Source organism: Lactuca saligna, chromosome 3 (assembly GCF_052625555.1).
Source record: "Lactuca saligna cultivar CGN05327 chromosome 3, ASM5262555v1, whole genome shotgun sequence".
NCBI lineage: Eukaryota > Viridiplantae > Streptophyta > Magnoliopsida > Asterales > Asteraceae > Lactuca > Lactuca saligna.
The window spans coordinates 25,516,698-25,540,965 of NC_136419.1; the positions used below are offsets into that span (position 1 = coordinate 25,516,698).

Here is a 24,268-nt window from a genome sequence, read left to right on the forward strand (position 1 = left end):
TTATATTGATAGTTTTGTATGCTAGATTAGGATAATACCTTGGATGTTCATATTTGCATGTATAATAGAGAAAACATAGATCCAAAGTATTTAGGGTTGCATGTACACTTAGGAGTGTTAGAATGCTCATAACCCAACAAATGACTCATGGACTAACTCCTCATAACCCAACAGTACGATTGAATGTAGATCTAAAACAAATAGATGATCACATTTGGATAATAATTCCCATAAGATTAAGTACCTGCCAATATTACTGGGATTACAAATGTAACAAGTTCGGGAAAAACGGCCTACAACCTTACATCAACCAAAATGGGGAAATTTTGACACAATTACAACCTAACCAAGACGTAACAGGCCTATGATTTACAAGATAGGGAATTAGACCAAAGTTTTACATAACTAGGTTATATCCAAAAGAGAGAAGTTGATGAGAATCTATCGGCAACGAGAACTACTAGAGTGAGTTCCTGATCCCAACAGGAGACGTTCTATGTCCCTAATGTGCCTATCAGCTCTTGCTTGCTGAGCTCGAAGTTCTCTGACTTCAGCTCGGGCTTCAGCGAGTTCCCTCCGAAGAGCTGCATTGTGAACCAGAGCCCTTTCGTGAGCAGACTCTAGTTGGCAAATGCGGACAGTGTTAATGCCAGAGTTGGCATCAATCTCCAAGACTCGATTGATAGTTGATTGACCCAGTATCGTGTTCCGAGAAATCCTACGAACCATGACAGGTAGGACCCTGTCAGCAGAACCTCCCTCAGTGAGGTTGTAGAAACTTCTGTCTCCATTGTACGAAATGGTTTGACCCTGTTCCTGGCTCCATGTATTCAAGTTTGTTGCCCACAGAGGTGTGGTTCGGGGGTTGTTATTCGGGGCTTAACCTACTTAAGGTAGGTTGTTGACTTCTGGCTCGGAGTCAGATTTGAAAAGCCTTCTGCTTGATGATCATCCAAAGGGATTTGATGCTCATCACAGACTCTGCTTCAAGCCATCCAGCATTGCCGTTGGGTGGAAAGTATGGGTCGTCATGATGATAGAATCCAGCCATGATATCTATGCGAGAAAAGGGGTAAGGAAATTAATTAATAGATGAACTAACTAGATAATTATAAGGTGATCTTTATCAGTTACTCCAATACTTGTATAGGTATACCAGTTATACGTATTCCGAAACATGATAGACCTTCGACTAAGTGATCCTAACCCTAAGCCCACAACCCAACGAGGATAGGAAATAAAGCAAAGATTCATAGATTCTTAGTCTATGACACCCTAGGTACATATAACCTTAGTGTATCCACTGGACAACCATTGACATACTAATAAAGACCTTTAGTTCTCAGATAAGTAATTATAGTAACACAAAATATTCCTATAGTATTTTAAGTTTAATGTTATGCTCTACTCTTCTTGTTGTGGTAGTGTTGGTAAGTTTTTAGACTTGTTGCAACTTCACAACCATCCTTAGGCACATACTAGTCACTCCGTGGATAATGTAGTTGATCAGGCTACATCTTCCCAGGGTTGACCATATGTCTCTAAGTCTACTTGTGTTGTCCAACAATCGTAATACTTTTGTGTTGTCCTAGTGACACTGATTTTAGTATGAATGCAAGTATGTATACTTAGTTAAATATTTTATTATTTAAAAGTATAAACTCTTTATCAGAGTATTTTAATCCCGCTTGTGTTTATAGTTCGTATAACTTTTATGGGTTGATACACTCAATTCACTATAAACAATGCTCTGATACCAATCTGTCACACCCTAAAACCTAAACGGCAGAATCGTTCGGGGTGGAGGACGTCATGTACAATATCACAACAATGAATAGTAGTAAACAAGCAACAACATCATCTATTGCATTAATAATATAATTTCATACATGTGTGTTCTGTCAAAGTTATAGACACCAAAAATATACATATCAAAATAAAAGATGAGTCTTGAACGAACTCCATCTTCTCAAAAGCCCAACGCTTGTACCTATCTAGTGGTGACCTAAGAATACAAGTTATTTTGAAAGCGAGTATCAGCTTAATGCTGGTGAGATCATAAGTATATTATTGTCTGTGTTTGTATGAAAGCATTTGTAAGATGTTTGTAAGTTGTAATGTATAAGTTTTGTAAAGTTTGTATTTGTTTGAACTATCCTAGAAAACCTTATGTTTCCTACTAAAAGTAGCCTTAAACCAAGGCATCTAGTACCTGTGTGTGTTTCTTGTAAGAGTGTGTATTTTCCCAAATCCGACTATCATTAACCAAAAATATAGTTTTTACATTACCGTTCATCATGTGAATGTTCACGAAGTGAATGTAATAGGAAAAATATTATAGTACTGTAGTGTTGTATTAAGTAACTACTGCTGTACTAACTACCTTAAAACAATTGTTATTTAAAGTACCATGTGATAGGCATGTACCCTGTTATCGACTCAATAGTAAAACGACGATGTAAGACGCCGTAAGAAATGATATTTGGCACCCGTAGACTTGCAAGTCCCACTGTAGCGAGCAACAAGGTGTAGGATAGTCAATCCAGTATAGATCTATACGCAAACTCATACGCTCCCCAATTAAGGAGATTCTAGATACAAAAACGGTCATGGTAGGTAGTGTCATGACCCGTTTAATGGCTCACATAACTGAATGTAATGTATATGTAATGTATGTGCTAGCTGTATTGTGTGTTCTTTCTCTGTCTAGCCTGTATGTTTGTTTCTCATCACTATGTATTATGTTTGTTTCTCATCACTATGTATTAAGTTTGTTTCTCATCACTCTGTTCTATGTTTGTTTCTCATCACTATAAGTTATGACTCATGTATGAACTGACTCTTTGTATGATTCATTGTTCTAGTATTAGTATTAGTAAAACCCTAAACTACGCCTATTGTAGTTTACTAGTAATATAACTTGTACGTATGAACATGGGAGTATACCCTTGCTACCCAAGGGTACTGAATGAACTGGAAGAACCTTTATGACTATATATGTACACATGATATATAACTAATATTTAAACGACCTTCGGACGGGTACCCGATATCCCACCAGACCACATCTCAAGCGCGAAAAGGAAATAGGGCGGATAGGCCTTCCTAAGCCTTTTAAACATTGCTTATATAACTATACATACATAGACATGCAATTGATAATATAAACGTATAAAAGAAGTTTCATAAAAATATTTGATATGTAAAAGAGTTTTTAAGACAATTTGAAGTAAAACAGTTTACTAAAACAGTTTGAAAGTAAGAGATTCACTTGTCGATAGTTATTAATCACATGTGATTGAGATAATAACTATCGTAACTTTACTTGTATTCCCCCTCACCTCATAAAAGTATTTATAAACATTTGAAAACATTTACAAGGTTAATTTAGGGGTATGAACTCACCTGTAGTGAGTGGATTGGATTGAAGTGTCGGATACGATGCTAGGTGACAAGTGGAGACTTGTACACACAACGAGCCTAGTTATCATATAATCAATATATATATATATATATATATATATAACTAATTAGGCACTTTATCTCTAGTAATATAAGTTAAGACACTCTAGAACATGGTAACACTTTGATTTAAGTGTTTAAAGATCACAAGGGTTGCATCTAAGTGTTTGTAGGGCAAAGCTAGAGTGTTTGGGGTTTAAGGGTAAACTCCTTTGGAGTTTACGGTTTTCATGACCATTACCCAAGGATTTTACGGCACTAAACTCAAGGGTTTACGGTCGCAAACTCTACACTTTATGACCATATGTTGTTTTGAGGTTTTACAAGTCCTTTGAAGCATTTCTACTTGGTGGTTAGGCCTTTGGAAGGATCTAGGGCACCATTTCACTCCTAAATCGAGTTTACGGTCCCTTTACCATTTTCCTTTGAGTTTACTACCTTAAACTCATAAGTTTATGGTATTTGGGGGTTTTCAAGTCCTTAGCTCAATCATGGCAATAGTCTAGGTTAGATTTTCGACATAAGGAATAAATATGGGACTTTTATACACATTTTGGGGTGTTTACGGTTTTGGGAGATCCCCAAACCGTAAACACATACAAATGTAAGGTTTTGGTGCTTTTTGTGTGATAAACTCATCAAGGATGAATCTAGACAAGTCCCTAAGTCATTGTGAAGCATCTAGGCACCCTAAGGCACCACTTTGCACTTTATTTGGTGTTTACGGTTTTGGGAGCCTCCCAAAACTGTGAACACCTTGTTCTTGGGACATTTCTTTGGTATTAATATGTATAGCAAGCTTTAAATGACTCATGGATTGAAGTACTTACTTTGTGGAAGCTTGTAATGAATTAAAAGTCCAAGAACACTAGTGTGTGTTCTTGGTGTTTTGGAAAACTAGTCAAAACACATAAATGGATGGATTAAAGGATGTATAATCACTAGATGTTATGTTATATCAACTAATCAAGTCGAGAAACACTTACGTTTTCGGGAAATCGGGTGAAAAGCGGGACGATAGTTGAGAGTGTTTTGAGTTTACTCTTTAGGGTGAAAATGAGAAATGAATAACTTTGAGGAGTAAACTCATGCTTAAGCATGAGTTTGTGGTTTTTGAAGTAAATTTCGGCCCAAACATAAAAGTTTGACCGAGAATTCCTTAACTACGCGGTACTTGCGGTTTTCAATTTCAAGACTCGAGACGACACATCCTTTCACTCGTTCGTTTAAAGATTAATTATTAAAATAATCAAGCGAACTTTAAATTTGCTAATAATAATTAAAAATGAAATTGACTTATAAATTGGAATGATTGACTTTAGGGATTGACCGAATGAAAATATCGGGTTGTCACAATCCATCACTACCAACTGCCACCATCAACATACACCGCCACCACCAATCACCATCACCCGTCTCCACCACCCATCATTACCATACACTACCACTACACAACGCCCATTATAACTACCACCCACCACCCCATATGTCACCCCCACCACCACCACCACTACCACCTAACACCACCAAACATCACCATACACCACTACCCATGATTATGTGTATATAATAACATGTGATTATGTGTATCTAATCAAATTTGATTTATATAGATAATATTTATCCATATAAATCATATGTGATTAGATACATATAATCACATGTGATTAGCTCTATTTAATCGCATATTATTAAAGTTGAAAAAACAATAATTGAATCGAGAACATGAGAATGAATATTGTCCACGTAAATCATATGTGATTGAATACAAATAATCGCATGTGATTATATGTCTTTAATCAATATGATTTATGTGGACAATATTTATTTCTGCGGTTTCAGTTTAATAATTGGTGTCATGTATTTAATCACACATGCTTATATGTAATTAATCACATATGAGTTATGTGGACAATATTTGTTTTCGTATCCTTGATTTAATAGTTGTTCTTGTGTATATAATTACATGTGATTATATATATCTACCCATATATGATTAATAATTTTATATAGACAATATTCTTTTCTTTCTTTATATAAATCATATGTTATTAGATACATATAATTGAATGTATTAAATGTATTTAATCACATATAATTAAGGTGTACAAATAATAATTATTTAATTGAGAACGCAAAAATGAATATTGACCACATAAATCATATGTGATTAGATACATAAATCACATGTGATTTTGTGTATTTAATCATATATGATTTATGTGAATAATATTTAATTACATAAATCATATATGATTATATGTATTTAATTACATAAATCATGTGTGATTAAATACATATAATCACATTTTACTTTATGTATCTAATCACATATTGTTTATATATACAAGATTTGTTTTTGAATTTTCCATTCAATAATTTTTCTTATGCATTTAATCACATGTGATTATATGTATTTAACCATATATAATTAATGTAGACAAAGAACAACATCTAAATTAAGAACGCAAAAACAAATCTTATGCACATAAAATATATGTGGTTAGATATATATAATCACATGTGATTAAATACACAAAAACAAAAATTGAATAAAAACGTAAAATGGATATTGTCTATATAAATCATATGTGATTAGATAAATATAATCACATGTGATTAAATACAATAACAACTACTGAATCGAGAATGAGAAATTGAAATTTGTCCACACAAATCATATGTGATTAGATACATATTATCACATTTGATTATATGTATCTGATCACATATGATTTATTTGGACAATAATCACTTTTGCATTTTCGATTTAATAGTTGGTCTTATTTATTTAATCATATGTTATTATATGTATCTAATCACATATTATTTATTTCGAAATTTTTTATTTTTGTGTTCTTAATTCAATAGTTATATTCATGTATATAATCACATTTGATTATATGTATCTAATCACATTTGATTTATATGGGCAATATTGGTTTTTGCTTAAATCCAATAGTTGGTTTCGTGTATCTAATCACATATGAATTATATATACACAATTTGATTTTGTCAATATAAATCATATGTGTTTAGATACATATAATCACATGTGATTAAATGTATTTAATCACATATGATTAAATTTGCTAAAGAACGACTATTGAATCAATAACGCGAAAATGAATATTGTCTACATAAATCATTTGTGATCAGATACATATAATCAAATGTGATTATATGTATCTACTCACATATAATTTATATGGACAAGATAAATTTTAGTATTCTTGATTCAACAATTGTTCTTGTGTATTTAATCACATATAATTTATACGGGCAATATTCATTTTCGCGTTGTCGATTCAATAAATGTTGTCATATATTTAATCACATGTGATTATGTGTATTTCATCTCATAAGATTAATATGGACAAAGAACAATTAATGAATCAAGATCGTGAAAACAAATTTTATACACATAAATCATATGAGATTAAATACATATAATCATATGTGATTAAATATATAAGAAAAAAAATTCCAATCAGGAAAATGGAAATCAATTTTGTCCATACAAATCATATGCGATTAGAAATATATATATATATATATATATATATATATAATTAAATAAATGAGAGCATCCATTGGATCAAAAACGCAAAAATGAATCAAGTAATCTTTTTCCGAAAACTATGATGTCTCTAGAATCATAACAGAATAAACTTATGTATAAATCAGTTAATTTAGGGTCAATTTTTTTTGTTTTTTTTGTTTTTTTTGTTTTTTTTGTTTTTTTTTTTTGTGATGATAACTTTTTGGTAAAAAATATTACAAAAAATTGTTTTTGAAAATGATGGGTTAACAATTATAATCCTATTAATATAAGAAAATGATAATATATGAAGAAAATAATCAACCTCGTTATAGTTAGTCTCGTATATTTAATCAAATGTGATTATATGTATCTAATCATATATAATTTTATGAATATATGTATTTAATCATATTTATTTAAACCCTATTATCATGTTCAGAGATATAATCAAATAGATAGAGTGCAACAAATAACATAAAGATTGTTAACTATTTTTTTTTATAGAATTTTGTCTAAATAAACCTTTCAAATTTAGATAAAACATATATTCAAATTAAAATTCGAATTCGTTTCGATTAAGTTAATAAGATTAGAATGGATAATATTTTTTTTGATAAAATGATAATCGCTTTATTTTTTTATGCATATACAAATAAATAAGAAAGTGTCAAAATGGTAACTGATGTGAACTTTTTTTTCAACAAACATATTTTTTCAATGTATGTTTTATCCAAAATAAAAGTTATTTTACTTGTTTCTAAATATGAGAAAAGCAACATTTAAGATTAATAGACATTATTTTTTATTACAATAAATATCACTTAATAAGATGGTGTCGTAAGTTTTGTTTGCTACAGGGGTAAAATTAAAATATTTACATATAAAATATGTTTTAAATAGAAGATCAATGAAAACAATATTATAAATTTGTTCTTTTTTACTATATGGTTACCTATGGTTCCTTTTCTATTTAAATATTAATGGAGACATGGTTCTCTTTCATTTCTGTTTACCTAGAATAAAAATAAAATTTAAAAGTCCTATAGGGTGTTAAAGATTGCAGTGTTTATCTTTATCTCTCGTTTTCTTCTATAATAATTAATCACCATTTGTTATTAAAACTTATATGAATTTCACATTGATAAAACAGAAACCACTATGAGAATTAGACACCACCGTCACCAGAAATTTGATAAACTCCATTAATTATTCCATTAAACAAATCTGAAAAAGTTATTAAGTAAACATGAAGGAAAGCAAACCAGATGTAAGTTTGTTTTTGGAGGTGATACTGACAGACCTTGAGAACTGAACAGTTAACCTTTCGATCAGATTGCTCCAATCTTCCTTCTCTTTCTCCGAATCCGCGATGAAGTGTATGAGATCGGGTCAAGAGCTCGATCGTAAACAACTTGTTAAGAACATTTTCGACTCCTTTGACTGTAATGCAGCGGCCACCAGAATCACACCAGATCTCGACGATTGTTATAGTCATCAACGTTGGCAGTGAATCGCTATAACGACTCGCCATAGGGTAGTCATTAGATCTGCCGATGGAGGTTGTAACTTGTGACTTATTAGGGCTCGATTTAGGGATGCTTATATCCTGATGGAAAATTGTGTCTGATGAAGTGACGAGTGAGGTGGAGGAGGTGCTGATAAGCAAATAGAGAAGCCAGCCGAGACAAAGGTAGCCAGAGAGGCGATTTCCGACGTAGGCACGAGTGCATGCAATCCCGTGGTTATGAGATTCCGACAGTTTTTTGATAGTTCAATTAACCCGGTGGTTTAGTTGTCCGGTGGTCCGATGTGAAAAAAAATAGGAGAGAGAAAAGGCATCTGGTATTGATAAAGTGGGGGTGCGGGAGGGGGAAGGGACGGGTGGGTTATGAGATTTTTTTAATTTATCTTAACTAATAAATTATAAATAAAATAAATGAGTGGTTCAAGATTTTTCTCAATTGTTCTTAACATAAGAAATGTTCTCAATTGAACAAACATATATATATATATATATATATATATATATATATATATATATATATATATATATATATATATATATATATATATATATATATATATATATATGGCTTAAGGAATATGTGGCTGTTATGTATATAATATTAGGTATAGAACCATCAAAAACTACATAGTTTTAACAAAATGCAATCAAATATCTCTACCATCTTTTTTGTATCCTATATAAGACTAGATGATACGCTTAGCACATATTTTTATGGAGTTTTAAATATTTAATTTTGCACCTAAAACCATGTACAAGATTACATTATCAACTATACCTATAAGTCCTCATATCAAAATGTAATATAGAAAACTATAGTGAAAGATTGAAATTGTTCATTAAAAACTCATTATACTAATTCTCATAACACATAAAAAAGAACCATGCAAATGTACATATGGTAGGTGTTAAAGAAAGTTATGAAGCCTACTAGAGGTCTAATATAAACAACACATTCGGAATGCATAGATGTTGGGGATAAATTATGAAATCAAAAATAATATGAGCTCAAAGGTAATAGGAAGAAGCTAACAATGAAAAAAAAAATTGAGTTTTTATAATAAAAATGAAGTCAATTTTGATGGTTCTATACTTAATATTACATAAATAACAGCCAAATATTCACTTTTCCCATATATATATATATATATATATATATATATATATATATATATATATATATATATATATATTCCTACTTTCTGTTGTTCGGCTGCTAATATTTTAGTCATTTGTTGATTGCTTTTTAAATATGGAAACTTAGGATTCTTTCTCCGTAACAAGGTTTTGTTCAATGGATTGATGTTTTCTCATATACTATGAGAATTAAACGAGTTAGAAGAGCAATCAAATAATTGATGGTGGCTATTAAAAAAAATGTAAAAATCCTTTAGTTTTGTTTGGAACTATGGTTTGTGATTTATGAGAATTAAACGAGTTAGAAGAGCAATCAAATAATTGATGGTGGCTATTAAAAAAAATGTAAAAATCCTTTAGTTTTGTTTGGAACTATGGTTTGTGATTTCAAGTAGGGATGAGTATGGAACAAAACCGATACCAACCCGAGATTATTGAATGCCGAATTAGGTAGAAAGTCGATACCGAGCACTAGACCGAGTTAACATTATCAGCACTGGTATTAGCTTTCTGTATTAGTATCAGTTTTCGGTACTAGCACCGATACCAAATCCTGAAGTTTGGTGATTTTAGAGTATCGGGTACCGTCTCATATTAACATAAAAAAAATGTTGTCGGTTTAGGTCAGGAATTTCGGTACTGTTGCTTACCCCTATTTCAAGAAGACTTTTGGTTACATTGTGTAACTTTTGTAATATTTTACGTACTTGTGATTCTTTGTTAAACTTTGATATTCCATATTGAAATTAAAGTAAATGTCAAAGTCTTTTCATCATATATTGCTTTTGTTATCGAGGTTCTATTGAAATGATTTTGTAGGTTTTGCTTTATACATTGATGTTAAAGAAAAGCAATCGCACCATCTCAAACGAGAGGTGGGGCTGATGGTTCGATGTAACAATATTGCTTTTTGGAGATGCACATTGGAAGTCTCAGATCGTTATCGAACGCTCTCGGACCAATCTTTTTTTTTTGTCCAGTTTTGCGGTATTTGCATGCGTTTTTTTCGGTTATGTTTTAGGGTTTTTTCTATTTGGTTTTGATGTTTTTTGATTTTTTTTGTTCTGATTTTGATTTTTTTTGTCAACAAATTTGTAACTAACATTAAAATAATACATTAAATTTTACAAAAAAGGATACACTAAAATTTAATAAAAGAAAAAAAGGAAGACAATGAGTATTACATGATTAAAAAATATGTAACTAACATAAAAATGATATGCTTATAAACTTGGCTTTCCATCTTTTTTGAGATGGGCCTCGTGACAGTTTTAGAATGGTTTGATTTTTCATAAGACTGTTTTTTTTCTTGAGTCTCATGACAGTTTTAAACCAATCTTTTTTAGAAACAACATTTTTTTTGGTCTTTTATTGGTTCTTTTTTCTAGACCGATTCGAGATCATTCTTTTTGTTCTTGTCCCAGTTACCGATTTTCTAGACAGATCCTTATTCACTTTATGATATCTATGAAAATTAGAACCGGAATTGATAATAAGGTCCAGTTACCGATTCTCTATTTTTTTATGAAAATCGGTCCCGGTTCTAAAAACCAAAACCGGTTTGACATTTTTTTCCGTATTTTAAAATGCACATAATCTACTCACATGAACTCGGAACTTGACTTTTTTCCAACATGTAATTTGGAGTTTGTTATTCATTTTTTACTGTACAAACATATATTTTGGTTAGATATTGAATCAGACATATGGTTAGAAACAAAGAATATCAATGTTGTTTTTTCTATTTCAACATTTTTTTTTTGAATCTAACATGTTTTTTTAAATGTGCATCACTTATTCATATGACGTTAGGATTACTTATTGTTTTCAACAAGTAATTTGGTGTTTCTATTTTATTTTAGACCGTAAAAACACATATTTTTGTTAGATATTGAATCGACTATAGATCTTGGAAGACAACATATCAATGTTGCGTATTTTCTGTTTCAACATTTTGTTTTTATTTTTTTTGAATCTGTCACGTTTTTAAAATGTAAATAACTCACTCATATTAAGTTATAATTACTTGATTATTTTTTTATCATATAATTTAGTGTTTTTACATCAATTTAGAATGCAAAAAGTCATAATTTGGTTAAATATTGACTCATTTACAGGCTTCGAAAGATAACATGTAATCAATAATATTTCAACCGGTTCTCATTTGAAAAATAATCTAAAAACAGGGACCGAAACCGACGGTTCAGTTCACAACTCTTATAATATATGAAAACTAGTTCCGGTTCCGAACCGGTCCGAAACTTCATCCCTATTTTATGAATAAGATAAGATAGATCAGCTTTTAAAATAGTATAATCACCTTTAAAGTGATTTAAACTTAAAGAAGAAGTAAATGAAACCCGATAATCAATTTAGAAAAAAATTCTGTTTCCAAGTTTAAAACATGAAATCATACAAAAACTGTTTCGTCCACAGACCCATCACCCAAACATCGCCTAAACTACCACTGGGTGTCACTAACTATATAAACCCTTTTCAACGTTCTTCTCTTTCCTTTCTTGCCCCAACTTTGTCGTTCATCCCTTCTCTACTTTCATCTGTATCTATCCAGATACCTTTTCACCTATGTATCTTCTTCTTCTATAGACCCAGGCAACGATGGAATCTACACCGCAACAGGCAGTGATGGAAATGGAAACAGACCTGCTTTCTCGCCTCACAGCAAACCATTTGTTCTTGGGTCAAATCGAACCGTTTCGAGCTACCATTCTCGCTCTCCGATCTCGAAACCCCGACCTAGCTCGCGCTATCCTCCAAACAATAGTGGCGAGTGGTGGCCGTTATGAGACTATCCTTTTCAGCTCTAACTCTTCCCCTGCTCTTCTCACTTATTTATGTACCCTTGAACTCCTCCAATTTAATGATCCTACATCGCGAGTTTGGAGTTTTGACTCGGCTACTTTGCGTTTGCGCGCTGAATTTTTGCTTTATGTTCAGACTATTACGTCTAGGGTTTTGGAAACTAAGAAAGTGATCGATAATTTAGGTCAAGATGAAATGGATATTGCCAATCTCGATTCAATTAAGAGAGATGGAACGGGTACTAGTGAGAGGCTTGAGGAGTCGAGATGGGACGCCAGTGGAACGAGTATTAGAGATATTGATTCAAAACAGCAGTTCAGTGAGTCAAAAGGGGATACCAGCGAAATGGATATTAATGATTTTGATTCAAGAACTGGGCACTTAGCTGACCAGGATGTTGCCAGTGCTAAACATTGGGATTTTCAGGAGTGCTTGAGAGTATTGAACAAAATCTCGGAGGTGGGGTTCAAGAGGTTGAGGCCAGATTTGATTGAACTGGACGTCAAAGAGAGTGAAGAAGAGGGGACCTCTGGTGCTACTCTAGAGATTGAAGAAGGTGAAATGGTGTGTTTGAGAGGAGTAATTTTGGAAAATGCTGGTATTTTTCAAGCACTGTGTGAGAACATATCAAAGCAGGTCAAGTGGGTACAAGGGAATGATGGTGGTGATGATTCAGGTTTGGCTATTTCACCAACAGTTCAAGACGAGGATGTTAAGTCTCTTGAATTGATACAAAGCTATGCTCAGATGGTGCATTTGAGTGCCATGAAGGAATGCTTGAAGGAAGGTAACAATGATGGAGCCATGACACATATTCAATTTCTTCACTTTGATTATGGTGTGGAGGAAGCTGATTACCGGTATGCCCCAAAACACTGTTTTCTTTTAAGATTGACTTTCCCAATTTTTTGATAGATATTTGTTGTTCCTGTTCTTTCCAATTCTACAGCATTAAGAACATGATTCAACAATGGTCATTATCAAATTACTTTTATGTTGGTTATTCATTTGTAATCCCTTGTGATGTTTAAATAGCATGGTTTTGCAAGATCTCCTAAAGAGGGGTTTATCAGGAATGACGGACTATGATGACACCTGGCTTTCCATGCGAAGTAAATTGCTGTCATTGTATGAGAAAGCACTCTCATCAAACTCCATACGTCTTGTAAACATGATACAGGTGTGATGAAGCATTTATAATATGCTGCTGTACTTTTTATACACCTTATTTCAATAATCTAATCTATCAGGATGTGCCTTTTGCAGTCCATCCAGGAAGAATTGTTATCAGAAGAGATAGAGACACATAAAGTTTTGAATGGCAACCAGATTCCACCCCCTCTTGCACGACTTTTAAGTTTTGTTGCACAGATGACACCTGATCCATCGGGTGATCAAACATCATCTTTTAAGTCGGCTATATCTGCATGCATGAGAGACATGTATCATTATGCCCGTATTTCTGGGTTGCATGTACTTGAATGTGTCATGGATGTTGCTCTTTCTGCTGTCAAAAGGGAACAACTTCAAGAAGCTAGCAATGTATGTTCCCTGTGACCCTGTCCTTTTTCTTACATTATACCCCTAAATTCACAGAGGTCTTATAAGTCCCATGTCTAAATATGTTGTAGATTCTTTCATTATACCCCCAACTTCAACCACTTGTTGCTGTTATGGGTTGGGATCTTTTGCCTGGGAAAACAGATATGAGAAGGAAGTTGATGCAGCTTTTGTGGACTAGTAAATCACAAATTCTAAGGCTGGAAGAATCTTCTCTTTATGGTAATAAATCAGATGAGGTATAGTCTTTTGTTTCCAAATTTGGTTTCATATGAATCAGCTGGTGAATCCCAAATATAGAGTTAGTATAACTTGTTGATTTTGGCAGGTGTCTTGTGTTGAACATCTTTGTGACTTCCTATGTTACCAGCTTGATCTGGCTTCTTTTGTTGCATGTGTCAATTCTGGACAATCATGGAGTTTGAAATCATCATTACTCTTGTCTGGAAAAGGGAATACTACCGAGTTTGAAAACCAAGAATTACAGTTGGATCCATTTGTTGAAAATCTTGTTCTTGAAAGATTATCGATCCATAGCCCACTTCGAGTAAGTCTGTAAACTTTCTAGGCCATTTATGTAACATCCCAATCCAAATGAAGTACACCAAAAGTCCCATAAGTTTTTCTAGAGGTATTAATCTCCTTGTTCCTATAAAACAGGTTTTGTTTGATGTAGTTCCAGACATAAGATTTCAAGATGCTATTGAGTTATTTAGCATGCAACCAATCACCTCTAATTTAGCAGCCTGGAAAAGGTACTCTCCATGTTCTTATGATTCTTATTCACTACATTTTACTTATTATTATTGTTCAGTTATTTGCTATATGGTAGTTTAATTAATAATAACCATATGTTTTGTGTTTCACAGGATGAAAGATGTTGAACTTATGCACATGCGCTATGCCATGGAGTCTGCTGTTCTTGCCTTAAGGGCTATGGGGAATAGTAAGAATAATGAAGTAAAAAGCTACCAAATGGCATTATGTTACTTAAAAGACCTCAGGATTCATTTAGAGGCTGTCACCAACATTCCACGCAAGGTTGTTTTTTTGCCCCTTTTTCATCACAACAGTATTTATTTTGCCTTTTTTTTAAACCAATAAGAGCAATATACTATACCATCTACCCTTAATAGCAACATACTTACATTTTTTATTGATAATATCTCTATGTAACCAATAATAGCAACATGTTTTTTTGGACATAAATAGCAACGTACTTACGGTTCCTTACCCATAATCGCAACACATTTGCATTTTGCCCTTTCCATTATTCATATCTATAGGTGTTTTTCTTATTCTCATGGCATGTTTATTACAAAAAATGAGATGATCATCTTTATAATAATGCAGATAATGATGGTGAACATTATTATTTCACTTTTACATCTGGATGATCTTTCTCGGGACTCATCACCCTCTCCGCCACCTAGGACGCACCCCGACACGTCATCCACTAGTGAGGAAAGTGGTGATCAATGCACCAATGAAGAAGGGAATACAATGGTGGTATCCTTCACAGGTGGACTCCTTAATATATTGAGACAAAATCTACCTTCAGGTGTTACTGAGCAGGAGATTGCAATTGACGGAAATGTCCCTACTGATGGAAGACAAGCTTTAGAGTGGAGAATCTCAAAAGCAAGATCTTTTATTGAGGATTGGGAATGGCGTTTATCAATCTTGCAAAGTCTTCTTCCCTTGTCTGATCGTCAATGGAAATGGGAAGAGGCATCTACTGTCTTACGTGCAGCTCCATCTAAGTTGCTTAATCTGTGAGTTTAATTTTATTAATAATTAAAATATTATGATATGACTTATCGAATTTAAGTTGACTTTGACCATTTTTCTATGATTGCAGTTGCATGCAGAGGGCAAAGTATGACATAGGAGAAGAGGCTGTAAACCGTTTTTCCCTAACTCCAGAAGATAAAGCGACTCTTGAACTGGCTGAATGGGTGGATGGAGCCTTTAAAAGAGCATCTGTATGTTTGACTCTGTATTAATTATTATTCTGTTCGATAAGTTGCAGGAATTAGCAACATACGTTACTCTTTTTACCAATATAGGCAATTCACTTCCATTTCTTTACCCATAATAGCAACCTACTTATATTTTTTTAACCAATAATAGCACATGTTGATATTGAGAGTAAAGTACATTGCTATTTACTGGAATATGCTCATTTTAAAGTCCAATGCTTTCCTTTTGTGTCTCCCAAGGCTGCAGATGCTGTTTCTCGTGCTGCTGATGAAACTTCTGTTGTCCAAGACTTGGATTTTTCCACTCTCCGCTCTCAATTGGGTCCTTTAGTTGCAGTATGATTATTCTATTCCCCCTTTTCTTTTCTTATTTTCTTTTCTTCATTAGTTGTATATGCCAACTTATTACATGTTCATGCTTCCTTCTAGACTCTTCTATGTATCGATGTAGCTACAGCATCCTCAAAGTCCTCAGCTTTGTCCCAGAAGCTTCTAGATCAGGCTCAAGTCATGTTGTCAGAGATCTATCCTGGACGTGCTCCTAAAATGGGAGCTACTTATTGGGACCAAATTTATGAAATTGGAATAATTTCAGTCGTGAAGCGTCTTCTCAAACGTCTACAGGAGTTGTTGGAACAGGTCTGATTTCAATTTCTTGTTTTTTTTATCCATGTAATACAACAGTAATTAAATGTTATGATTTTAATTTTTTCAGGAGAAGTTTCCAGTACTTCAGGCTCTTTTAACAGGAGACCTAATAAGTACCAAAAATTTCCAAAGGCAAGGACCTAGGGAGCGTGCTCTTGCTATGCTTCATCAAATGATTCAAGATGCTCACATGGGGAAACGCCAGTTTCTTAGTGGTAAGTGGTAACCATTAGTTATATGCCACAAGTTCCAATATACAGTGATAATTTATATGTATATTTTTGATGGATTTTAGGTAAACTTCATAATCTTGCAAGAGCGATTGCTGATGAAGAATATGAAAGAGAATATATGAGAGCAGAGAGCACGTATCCTGATGAAAAAGATGGAGTTGTAGGGCTTGGATTGAGACCCATGAGACAACAATCATCAGTTGAAAAGTCAACTGCTTCTAAAGAGGCTGAAAAGAGAATATACGGCCCGTTGACTTCAAAAGCTACAACATACCTTTCCCAATTTATCCTCCATATTGCAGCTATTGGAGACATAGTGGATGGGACAGATACTACACATGACTTCAACTATTTCTCTCTGATATACGAATGGCCTAAAGATCTTTTGACTCGTTTGGTGTTTGACCGAGGTAGCACTGATGCAGCTGCAAAAGTAGCTGAAATTATGTCTGCTGATTTTGTACATGAAGTGATTTCTGCATGTGTACCTCCAATATATCCACCAAGATCTGGTCATGGTTGGGCAGACATAGCAGTCATCCCTACGTGTCCTAAAAGTAGTTCAGAGGGTAAACTTTTATCCCCATCTTCAAAAGAAGCCAAGCCCAGTTCTTATTGTCCGTCCTCAGCCACACCTGGAGTTCCCCTGTACCCTCTTCAGTTAGATGTTGTAAAGCATCTTGTGAAACTGTCACCAGTCAGGGCTGTTTTAGCATGTGTTTTTGGGAATTGTATTTTATATGGTGGAAATGACTACTCATCAACCATGTCAGGCTCATTGACTGATGGGCCAGGGTCAGTCCAGAAGCATGATGCTGATAGATTGTTCTTTGAGTTTGCACTTGATCAATCCGAGAGGTTACTTTCGTCTTTTCTCCTATATAACTGAATTCAGTTAGTTGGTTACCTGATTTTGAATACCATTTAACTTCTAATTCAGGTTTCCGACCTTGAATCGGTGGATACAAATGCAAACTAATCTTCACCGAGTTTCAGAGGTAGCTGTAACTGCTGAGCATTCGGTTAATGATGGAATTGAGGCGAAAACTTCTGTGAAGAGGTTTCGGGAGCATGATAGTGATTCTGATTTAGAACATGATGAGCTGGCGGCGGTTGGCACCAGCAGCCTTTCTGTTCTTACAGACACTACAAATGAAAGTGGTATATGGCAAGATTCACCCAAGTCAGAAGCTGCTGAAATTGATACAACAGTTTTTCTCTCTTTTGGATGGGAGAATGAAAAACCGTATGAAAAAGCTGTTGAAAGGTACTACTACTACATATGTTTTTTTTTAAACTTTTTTATTCGATGCTGCAACATTAAAACTTCATTTTCCTATACGTTTTTAGATTGATAGAGGAAGGAAAACTAATGGATGCTCTTGCTCTTTCTGATCGATGCTTACGTGATGGTGCTTCAGATCATTTACTGAAGTTACTCATTGAGCGTGAAGAGGAAAATCATACAGTATTCAATGCTTCAAGTCACTCAAACTTTAGAATTCCAAGCAATAGCTGGCAATATTGCAGACGACTAAAAGATAAACAACTTGCAGCAAAACTTGCCCTCAAGTATATGTCTATTTGTATTCACACCATAATCTTTTCTATTTTTTTTATGGCTATATGTTTCATTCATAAATGTTTTCTCTCGTACTACAGATATTTGCATAGGTGGGAGTTAGATGCTGCTTTAGATGTTCTCACCATGTGTCACTGTCACTTGCTGGAAACCGATCCTTCCAAGAATGAGGTATTTAGTGTGGAGTTTACCTTAGGGTAAAATGCAAGAAATAGCAATGTCATCATAATTCAAATCTCAATTATATAATGGGTAATTTTTTTAAGGTGGATTCTCTAATAAAAAATAATTTGAAAGTACAATGCTATAATAAGGAGAAATTACAAACTACATTGCCATTCCCTTTATTTTATCAAATCATAACCCCTCAATATATGTGTCATGTACATAGGTTGTTCTCAGAAGACAAGCTTTGATGAGGTACAGTCACATATTATCTGCAGATGAGCGTTACAACAGCTGGCAAGAGGTTACACACATAAAAACTATTCTATTTTATTAATTAGTCTTTTAAAATTTCACCATTTTTTATGGTCCATGACTCCATGTGTTCTTGATATGCCAGGTGGAGGCAGAGTGCAAGGAAGATCCAGAAGGTCTTGCACTTAGATTAGCTGAAAAGGGAGCTGTTTCAGCTGCTTTAGAAGTTGCTGAAAGTGCAGGGTTATCAATTGACCTTCGTAGAGAACTTCAGGGGCGTCAACTTGTAAAACTTCTCACAGCAGATCCTATCACAGGTGGCGGCCCAGCAGAAGCTTCACGGTTTCTATCTTCCCTTCGCGATTCAGAAGACGCATTACGAGTTGCAATGGGCGCAATGCAACAGTTGCCAAATCTTCGATCCAAACAATTACTCGTAAGATCACATTTAGCAGTAATTCATTTTCAAAACAATCAAACTTATGATATTAATATGTCTTGTTATTTTGTTTTGAAGGTTCATTTTTTCTTGAAAAGAAAAGACAGCAACTTGAACGAACCGGAGCTTTCCCGACTTAATCTATGGGCGTTAGGCCTTCGCGTATTGGCTATTTTACACTTGCCATGGCAGCAAAGATGCTCTGCATTACACGAACATCCCCAACTAATTCTGGAAGTTTTACTAATGCGCAAACAACTCCATTCTGCTTCTTTGATACTTAAAGAATTCCCATCATTAAGGGACAACAATAAAATATTTAGATACGCTGCAAAAGCAATTGCTGTGACTATAGCCCCGCCACGTCGTGAGACAAGGATACAGGTGTCAGGTCCAAAAGCAAAGCAGAAAGTAGGAGGAACTCCAACAAAATCTTCTTTTTCTAATAGCTTAAGTAACTTGCAAAAGGAGGCACGTAGGGCGTTTTCTTGGAACCCAAGGAACAGTGCTGAAAAAGCAGCCCCTAAAGACGTACAAAGGAAAAGAAAAGGGTCTGGATTGACACAGACTGAAAGAGCTACATGGGAGGCTATGGCTGGGATTCAAGAAGACCGTGTCTCATCATACACAATGGACGGAGGGCAAGATCGTCTTCCTTCCGTTTCCATTGCTGAACAGTGGATGCTCACGGGCGACCCGAATAAAGACGAAGCTGTCCGATCCTCGCATCATTACGAAAGTGCCCCTGACATTATTCTATTCAAGGAACTGCTTTCTCTGTGTTCAGACGAGAGTACATCAGCCAAAGGTGCTTTGGATTTATGTGTTAATCAAATGAGAGCTGTTTTAAGCTCCGAAACATTACCTGAAAACGCATCAATGGAAACCATCGGTCGTGCTTATCATGCTACAGAGACATTTCTTCAGGGGCTCCTTTACGCGAAATCTCAACTTAGAAAACTATCTGTGGGAAATGACTTTTCTGTCCTTTCTAAAGACATGGAGGACACATCCTCTGATGCCGGGAGTTCTAGCATGGGCAGTCAGGCTCCAGACGAGCTTTCTGAAACCCTATCACATTCCGACACCTGGCTTAGACGCGCAGAACTTTTGCAAAGCCTTTTGGGATACGGAATTGCTGCTTCACTTGATGATATTGCTGATGAGGAATCTTCCGGAAGGTTGCGTGATCGATTGATTCTAGAAGAACGATATAGCATGGCTGTGTATACTTGCAAGAAATGCAAGATTGATGCGTTTGCTGTGTGGAATGCGTGGGGACTTGCATTAATTAGAATGGAACACTATGCTCAAGCTCGTGTCAAATTCAAGTATGTTAATAATGTTCTCATTTCCATTTACAAAAACCTTCAGATATCTTTACTTTTAGTTTCTGGATTTCATAATCTACTTTTCACATTGTGCATACAGGCAAGCGCTTCAGTTGTACAAGGGTGACCCTGCTCCAGTTATTCAAGATATCATTAATACGATCGAAGGTGGCCCGCCAGCTGATGTGTCATCTGTTCGTTCCATGTAAGTAAAAAACAAGGGTAAATTGTGTAAAATAGCAACGTTGTAATCATCAAGTTAAGCTAATGTTACAAGGTTTAATATGGTGCAGGTATGACCATTTGGCTAAAAGTGCACCTGCGATCTTGGACGATTCTCTTTCTGCTGACTCGTATCTGAATGTTTTATACATGCCATCTACATTTCCACGATCGGAAAGGTCTAGAAGATTGCAAGAAGCTTCTAATGAAAATTCAGTTAACAGTTCAGAATTTGAAGATGATGTTCCACGTAGCAATCTGGATAGCATTAGATATCTTGAATGTGTCAACTATTTACAAGAAGTAAGCATCAGTCAGTTAAATTTCCTACCAATATTATTTCATTGTTTTTTTTTTGTCATCATATGGTATCTGTTTTTTGCAGTTTACACGTGAAGATCTGCTTGAGTTTATGTTTAGACATGGTCATTACAAGGATGCATGCATGCTATTTTTTCCGGAAAATTCCGTTCCTACCCCTCCTCAAGTATCATCCACCCCACAAAAACCAGATCCTTTATCAACCGACTATGGATCGATCGATGATTTGTGTGACCTGTGTGTTGGTTATGGAGCCATGTCTGTTCTAGAAGAAGTGATGGCTTCTAGAATGTCCATGGAAACAGCTGATGTGGCAGTGAAGCAGTATACAGGAGCTGCGCTCAGCCGCATATGTGTGTTCTGTGAAACTCATAAACACTTCAACTACCTATACAGATTCCAGGTGATAGGGAACGATCATGTGGCTGCTGGACTATGTTGTATTCAGTTATTTGTGAATTCATCTGCTCTTGATGAAGCTATAAAACACTTGGAAAATGCAAAAGTAAGTATCAAGTAACTCTCATTTTTTGTTTTTTAATATCTCTATTGCACCTGATTATTTATTTTCTGTATATATATTTTATTTTTGGTAAAGATGCATTTTGATGAAGCGTTATCAGAAAGATACAAAAGTGGAGGCTCAACTAAGGTTGTGAGCAAGGGTGTACGTGCACAAAAACTTACAGCAGAAGGGCTAATCAAATTTTCTGCCCGAGTTTCCATGCAGGTAGGTCAAGTTGTAACATTCTATATTCCCATTCTACCCTTATGATGTGTTAACATGTTCTTAAATTACAATGTACAGGTGGATGTGGTTAAATCGTTTAATGATACAGATGGGCCTCAATGGAAATACTCTCTTTTTGGAAATCCAAACGATGCAGAAACTTTCAGGAGGAGGTGTGAGATTGCAGAAACTCTGGTGGAGAAGAATTTCGACCTAGCTTTCCAAGTGATATACGAGTTCAAGCTTTCTGGTAACAATTATATCTACATATTTTTGAGAATTTTATAAATAATAATCTTTTGTTGGATTAATATGAAAACTGAAAGTGTGAACTTGGTTTTTCCAGCTGTTGATATATATGCTGGTGTCGCGTCATCCCTTGCTGATAGGAAAAAAGGCGGTCAATTGACTGAATTTTTCAGAAATATTAAGGGTACAATTGAAGATGATGACTGGGACCAGGTATTTATTTATTTATTTTTTTATATGAAGAACCAAAAATAAACAGACTATTTTAAGATTTATAAAAATTTGTATGGTATTTGGATGTAGGTTTTGGGAGCAGCTATTAATGTATATGCCAACAAACATAAAGAACGACCTGATCGTCTTATTGACATGTTAACTAGCAGCCACAGGTTAGTTCAATTAATTAATAACTTCCCATAAATCACATACAAATTTACAATGTTTTTTTTTTTTTTTTTTTTTTTTTTTTTTTTTTTTTTCAGGAAGGTTTTGGCTTGTGTGGTGTGTGGTCGTCTAAAAAGTGCGTTCCAGATTGCTTCTAGAAGTGGAAGTGTGGCTGATGTTCAATATGTTGCACATCAGGTAAATATAAACAAAGATGAGATGAATTTTTTAAAGGTTATGATATATATATATATATATAAATAATTTTTATTAAACTAACATGTGATGATACTGATTAATGTTGCAGGCATTACATGCGAATGCGCTTCCAGTGCTGGATATGTGCAAACAATGGCTGTCTCAGTACATGTAAAATTGTGGCTTTTTTTTTTTTTTTTTTTTGATGTTGAATGCACATTTTATAGCATTTTTGCCATACAAGGAGAAAAAAAAAGGTAGAGGTGTTGTATATATCATCTGAGTTGTATGAGTGTTATCTATTGTTGATTTTGAAAGTTTTCATGTCAAAATCGACAAAAAAAATTGTTTTGATTTTGTTATATATTTATATTAATAATTTGCAAAGAAATGGAAGTGGTTCACAATTTGTCGACATTATTCAAATATATATCATATTATATAGTTATATAATTATTAGACAACTTCAAAAATGATCTGTTTTTCGAAAATCTGAAGTTTAGTCCCTAATCATTAAAAACCTTACAGATGGTCTCATGGTTTCAAAACCTTTAACAAAGGGTCCTTTACGTTAACTCCGTTAGCTTTTGGTCTGAAGGGTATTTTTGTTATTTCACTGTTATAGGAATCATTTATGAAGATTTGTCTTTTTTTAGAAAAAAAAATGTTTAATATTAAGGGTCTCTCTCTCTCTCTCTCTCTCTCTCTCTCTCTCTCTCAAATGAGAACCAAAAAATGTTAAGAACCGTAAGAACTTTTAACTTTAGATGTTTATAAAGAGTTTAGAATAATTCTAACTCTAAACCTAAACCCTAAACCTTTTATAAACACCATAAACCCTAAACTTTTTATAAACATCTAAAATTAGAGGTTCTTACGGTTTTTAACCTTTTTTGGTTCTCATTTGAACCTTATATATATATATATATATATATATATATATATATATATATATATATATATATATATATATATACACACACACACAACATCTGGGCTCAACTTTTTCTGCTCATGGTCTTTCCCATACACACCAAATCGAGAAACCCAAAATCAAAAACTCCACATTTGTCCACCGAATTACATCATGAGAAACCGGTCTCGACCTATGAAGAAGCACTACTAGGGATGATCCAGAATTGCAAAACCGGAATCCCACAAGGTAAGCATTGAAGCCTAGAAAAAATGAAGATATAATTTGGCAAATAGGGCATGAAGCCGTCTGTGAGAAGCATGAAGATGGTGCCTAAGAGAACCAAGAAGGTGACCGACGTTGGGAATAAAGTGACAAAAGAGGGGTTTGTACATCAACAAGAAACAAATCTGTCTACTCATTCTCCTATTGTCGATTAAAAGTACAGGGATGGGGTTAGGCTGAGTTCACGGAGCTTACCAAGAGCTAGTTCACAGAGCTTACTAAGAGCTGGTGCATGATGGCGATGACAGAGGAGAATGGCTGAAGGAAAGCGACACTGGTG

General features: G+C 34.3%; 1 protein-coding gene across 3 annotated transcripts; it reads left to right on the plus strand.

Moving 5' to 3' along the window:
* The first annotated feature begins 12,151 nt into the window (after positions 1–12,151).
* On the plus strand, positions 12,152–23,197 carry LOC145034849 (zinc finger FYVE domain protein). Of its 3 annotated transcripts, none has more exons than XM_078983390.1 (28): positions 12,152–13,351; positions 13,527–13,671; positions 13,758–14,033; positions 14,123–14,290; positions 14,380–14,598; positions 14,712–14,806; positions 14,921–15,092; positions 15,405–15,826; positions 15,913–16,036; positions 16,274–16,369; positions 16,463–16,672; positions 16,749–16,896; positions 16,977–17,772; positions 17,855–18,181; positions 18,265–18,486; positions 18,577–18,667; positions 18,888–18,965; positions 19,062–19,352; positions 19,434–20,686; positions 20,787–20,891; positions 20,980–21,211; positions 21,294–21,734; positions 21,828–21,959; positions 22,038–22,209; positions 22,306–22,421; positions 22,512–22,597; positions 22,691–22,790; positions 22,900–23,197. In XM_078983390.1, the coding sequence occupies exons 1-28, from the start codon at positions 12,288–12,290 to the stop codon at positions 22,963–22,965; spliced, it is 7,647 nt and encodes a 2,548-aa protein (XP_078839516.1). In that variant the 5' UTR covers positions 12,152–12,287; the 3' UTR covers positions 22,966–23,197. The 3 variants fall into 3 exon arrangements, with proteins under 3 accessions (XP_078839516.1, XP_078839519.1, XP_078839520.1); XM_078983393.1 differs by having other exon boundaries at positions 13,191–13,351; positions 13,541–13,671; XM_078983394.1 differs by lacking the exons at positions 12,152–13,351; positions 13,527–13,671; positions 13,758–14,033 and having other exon boundaries at positions 14,175–14,273.
* Positions 23,198–24,268: the final 1,071 nt, after the last annotated feature.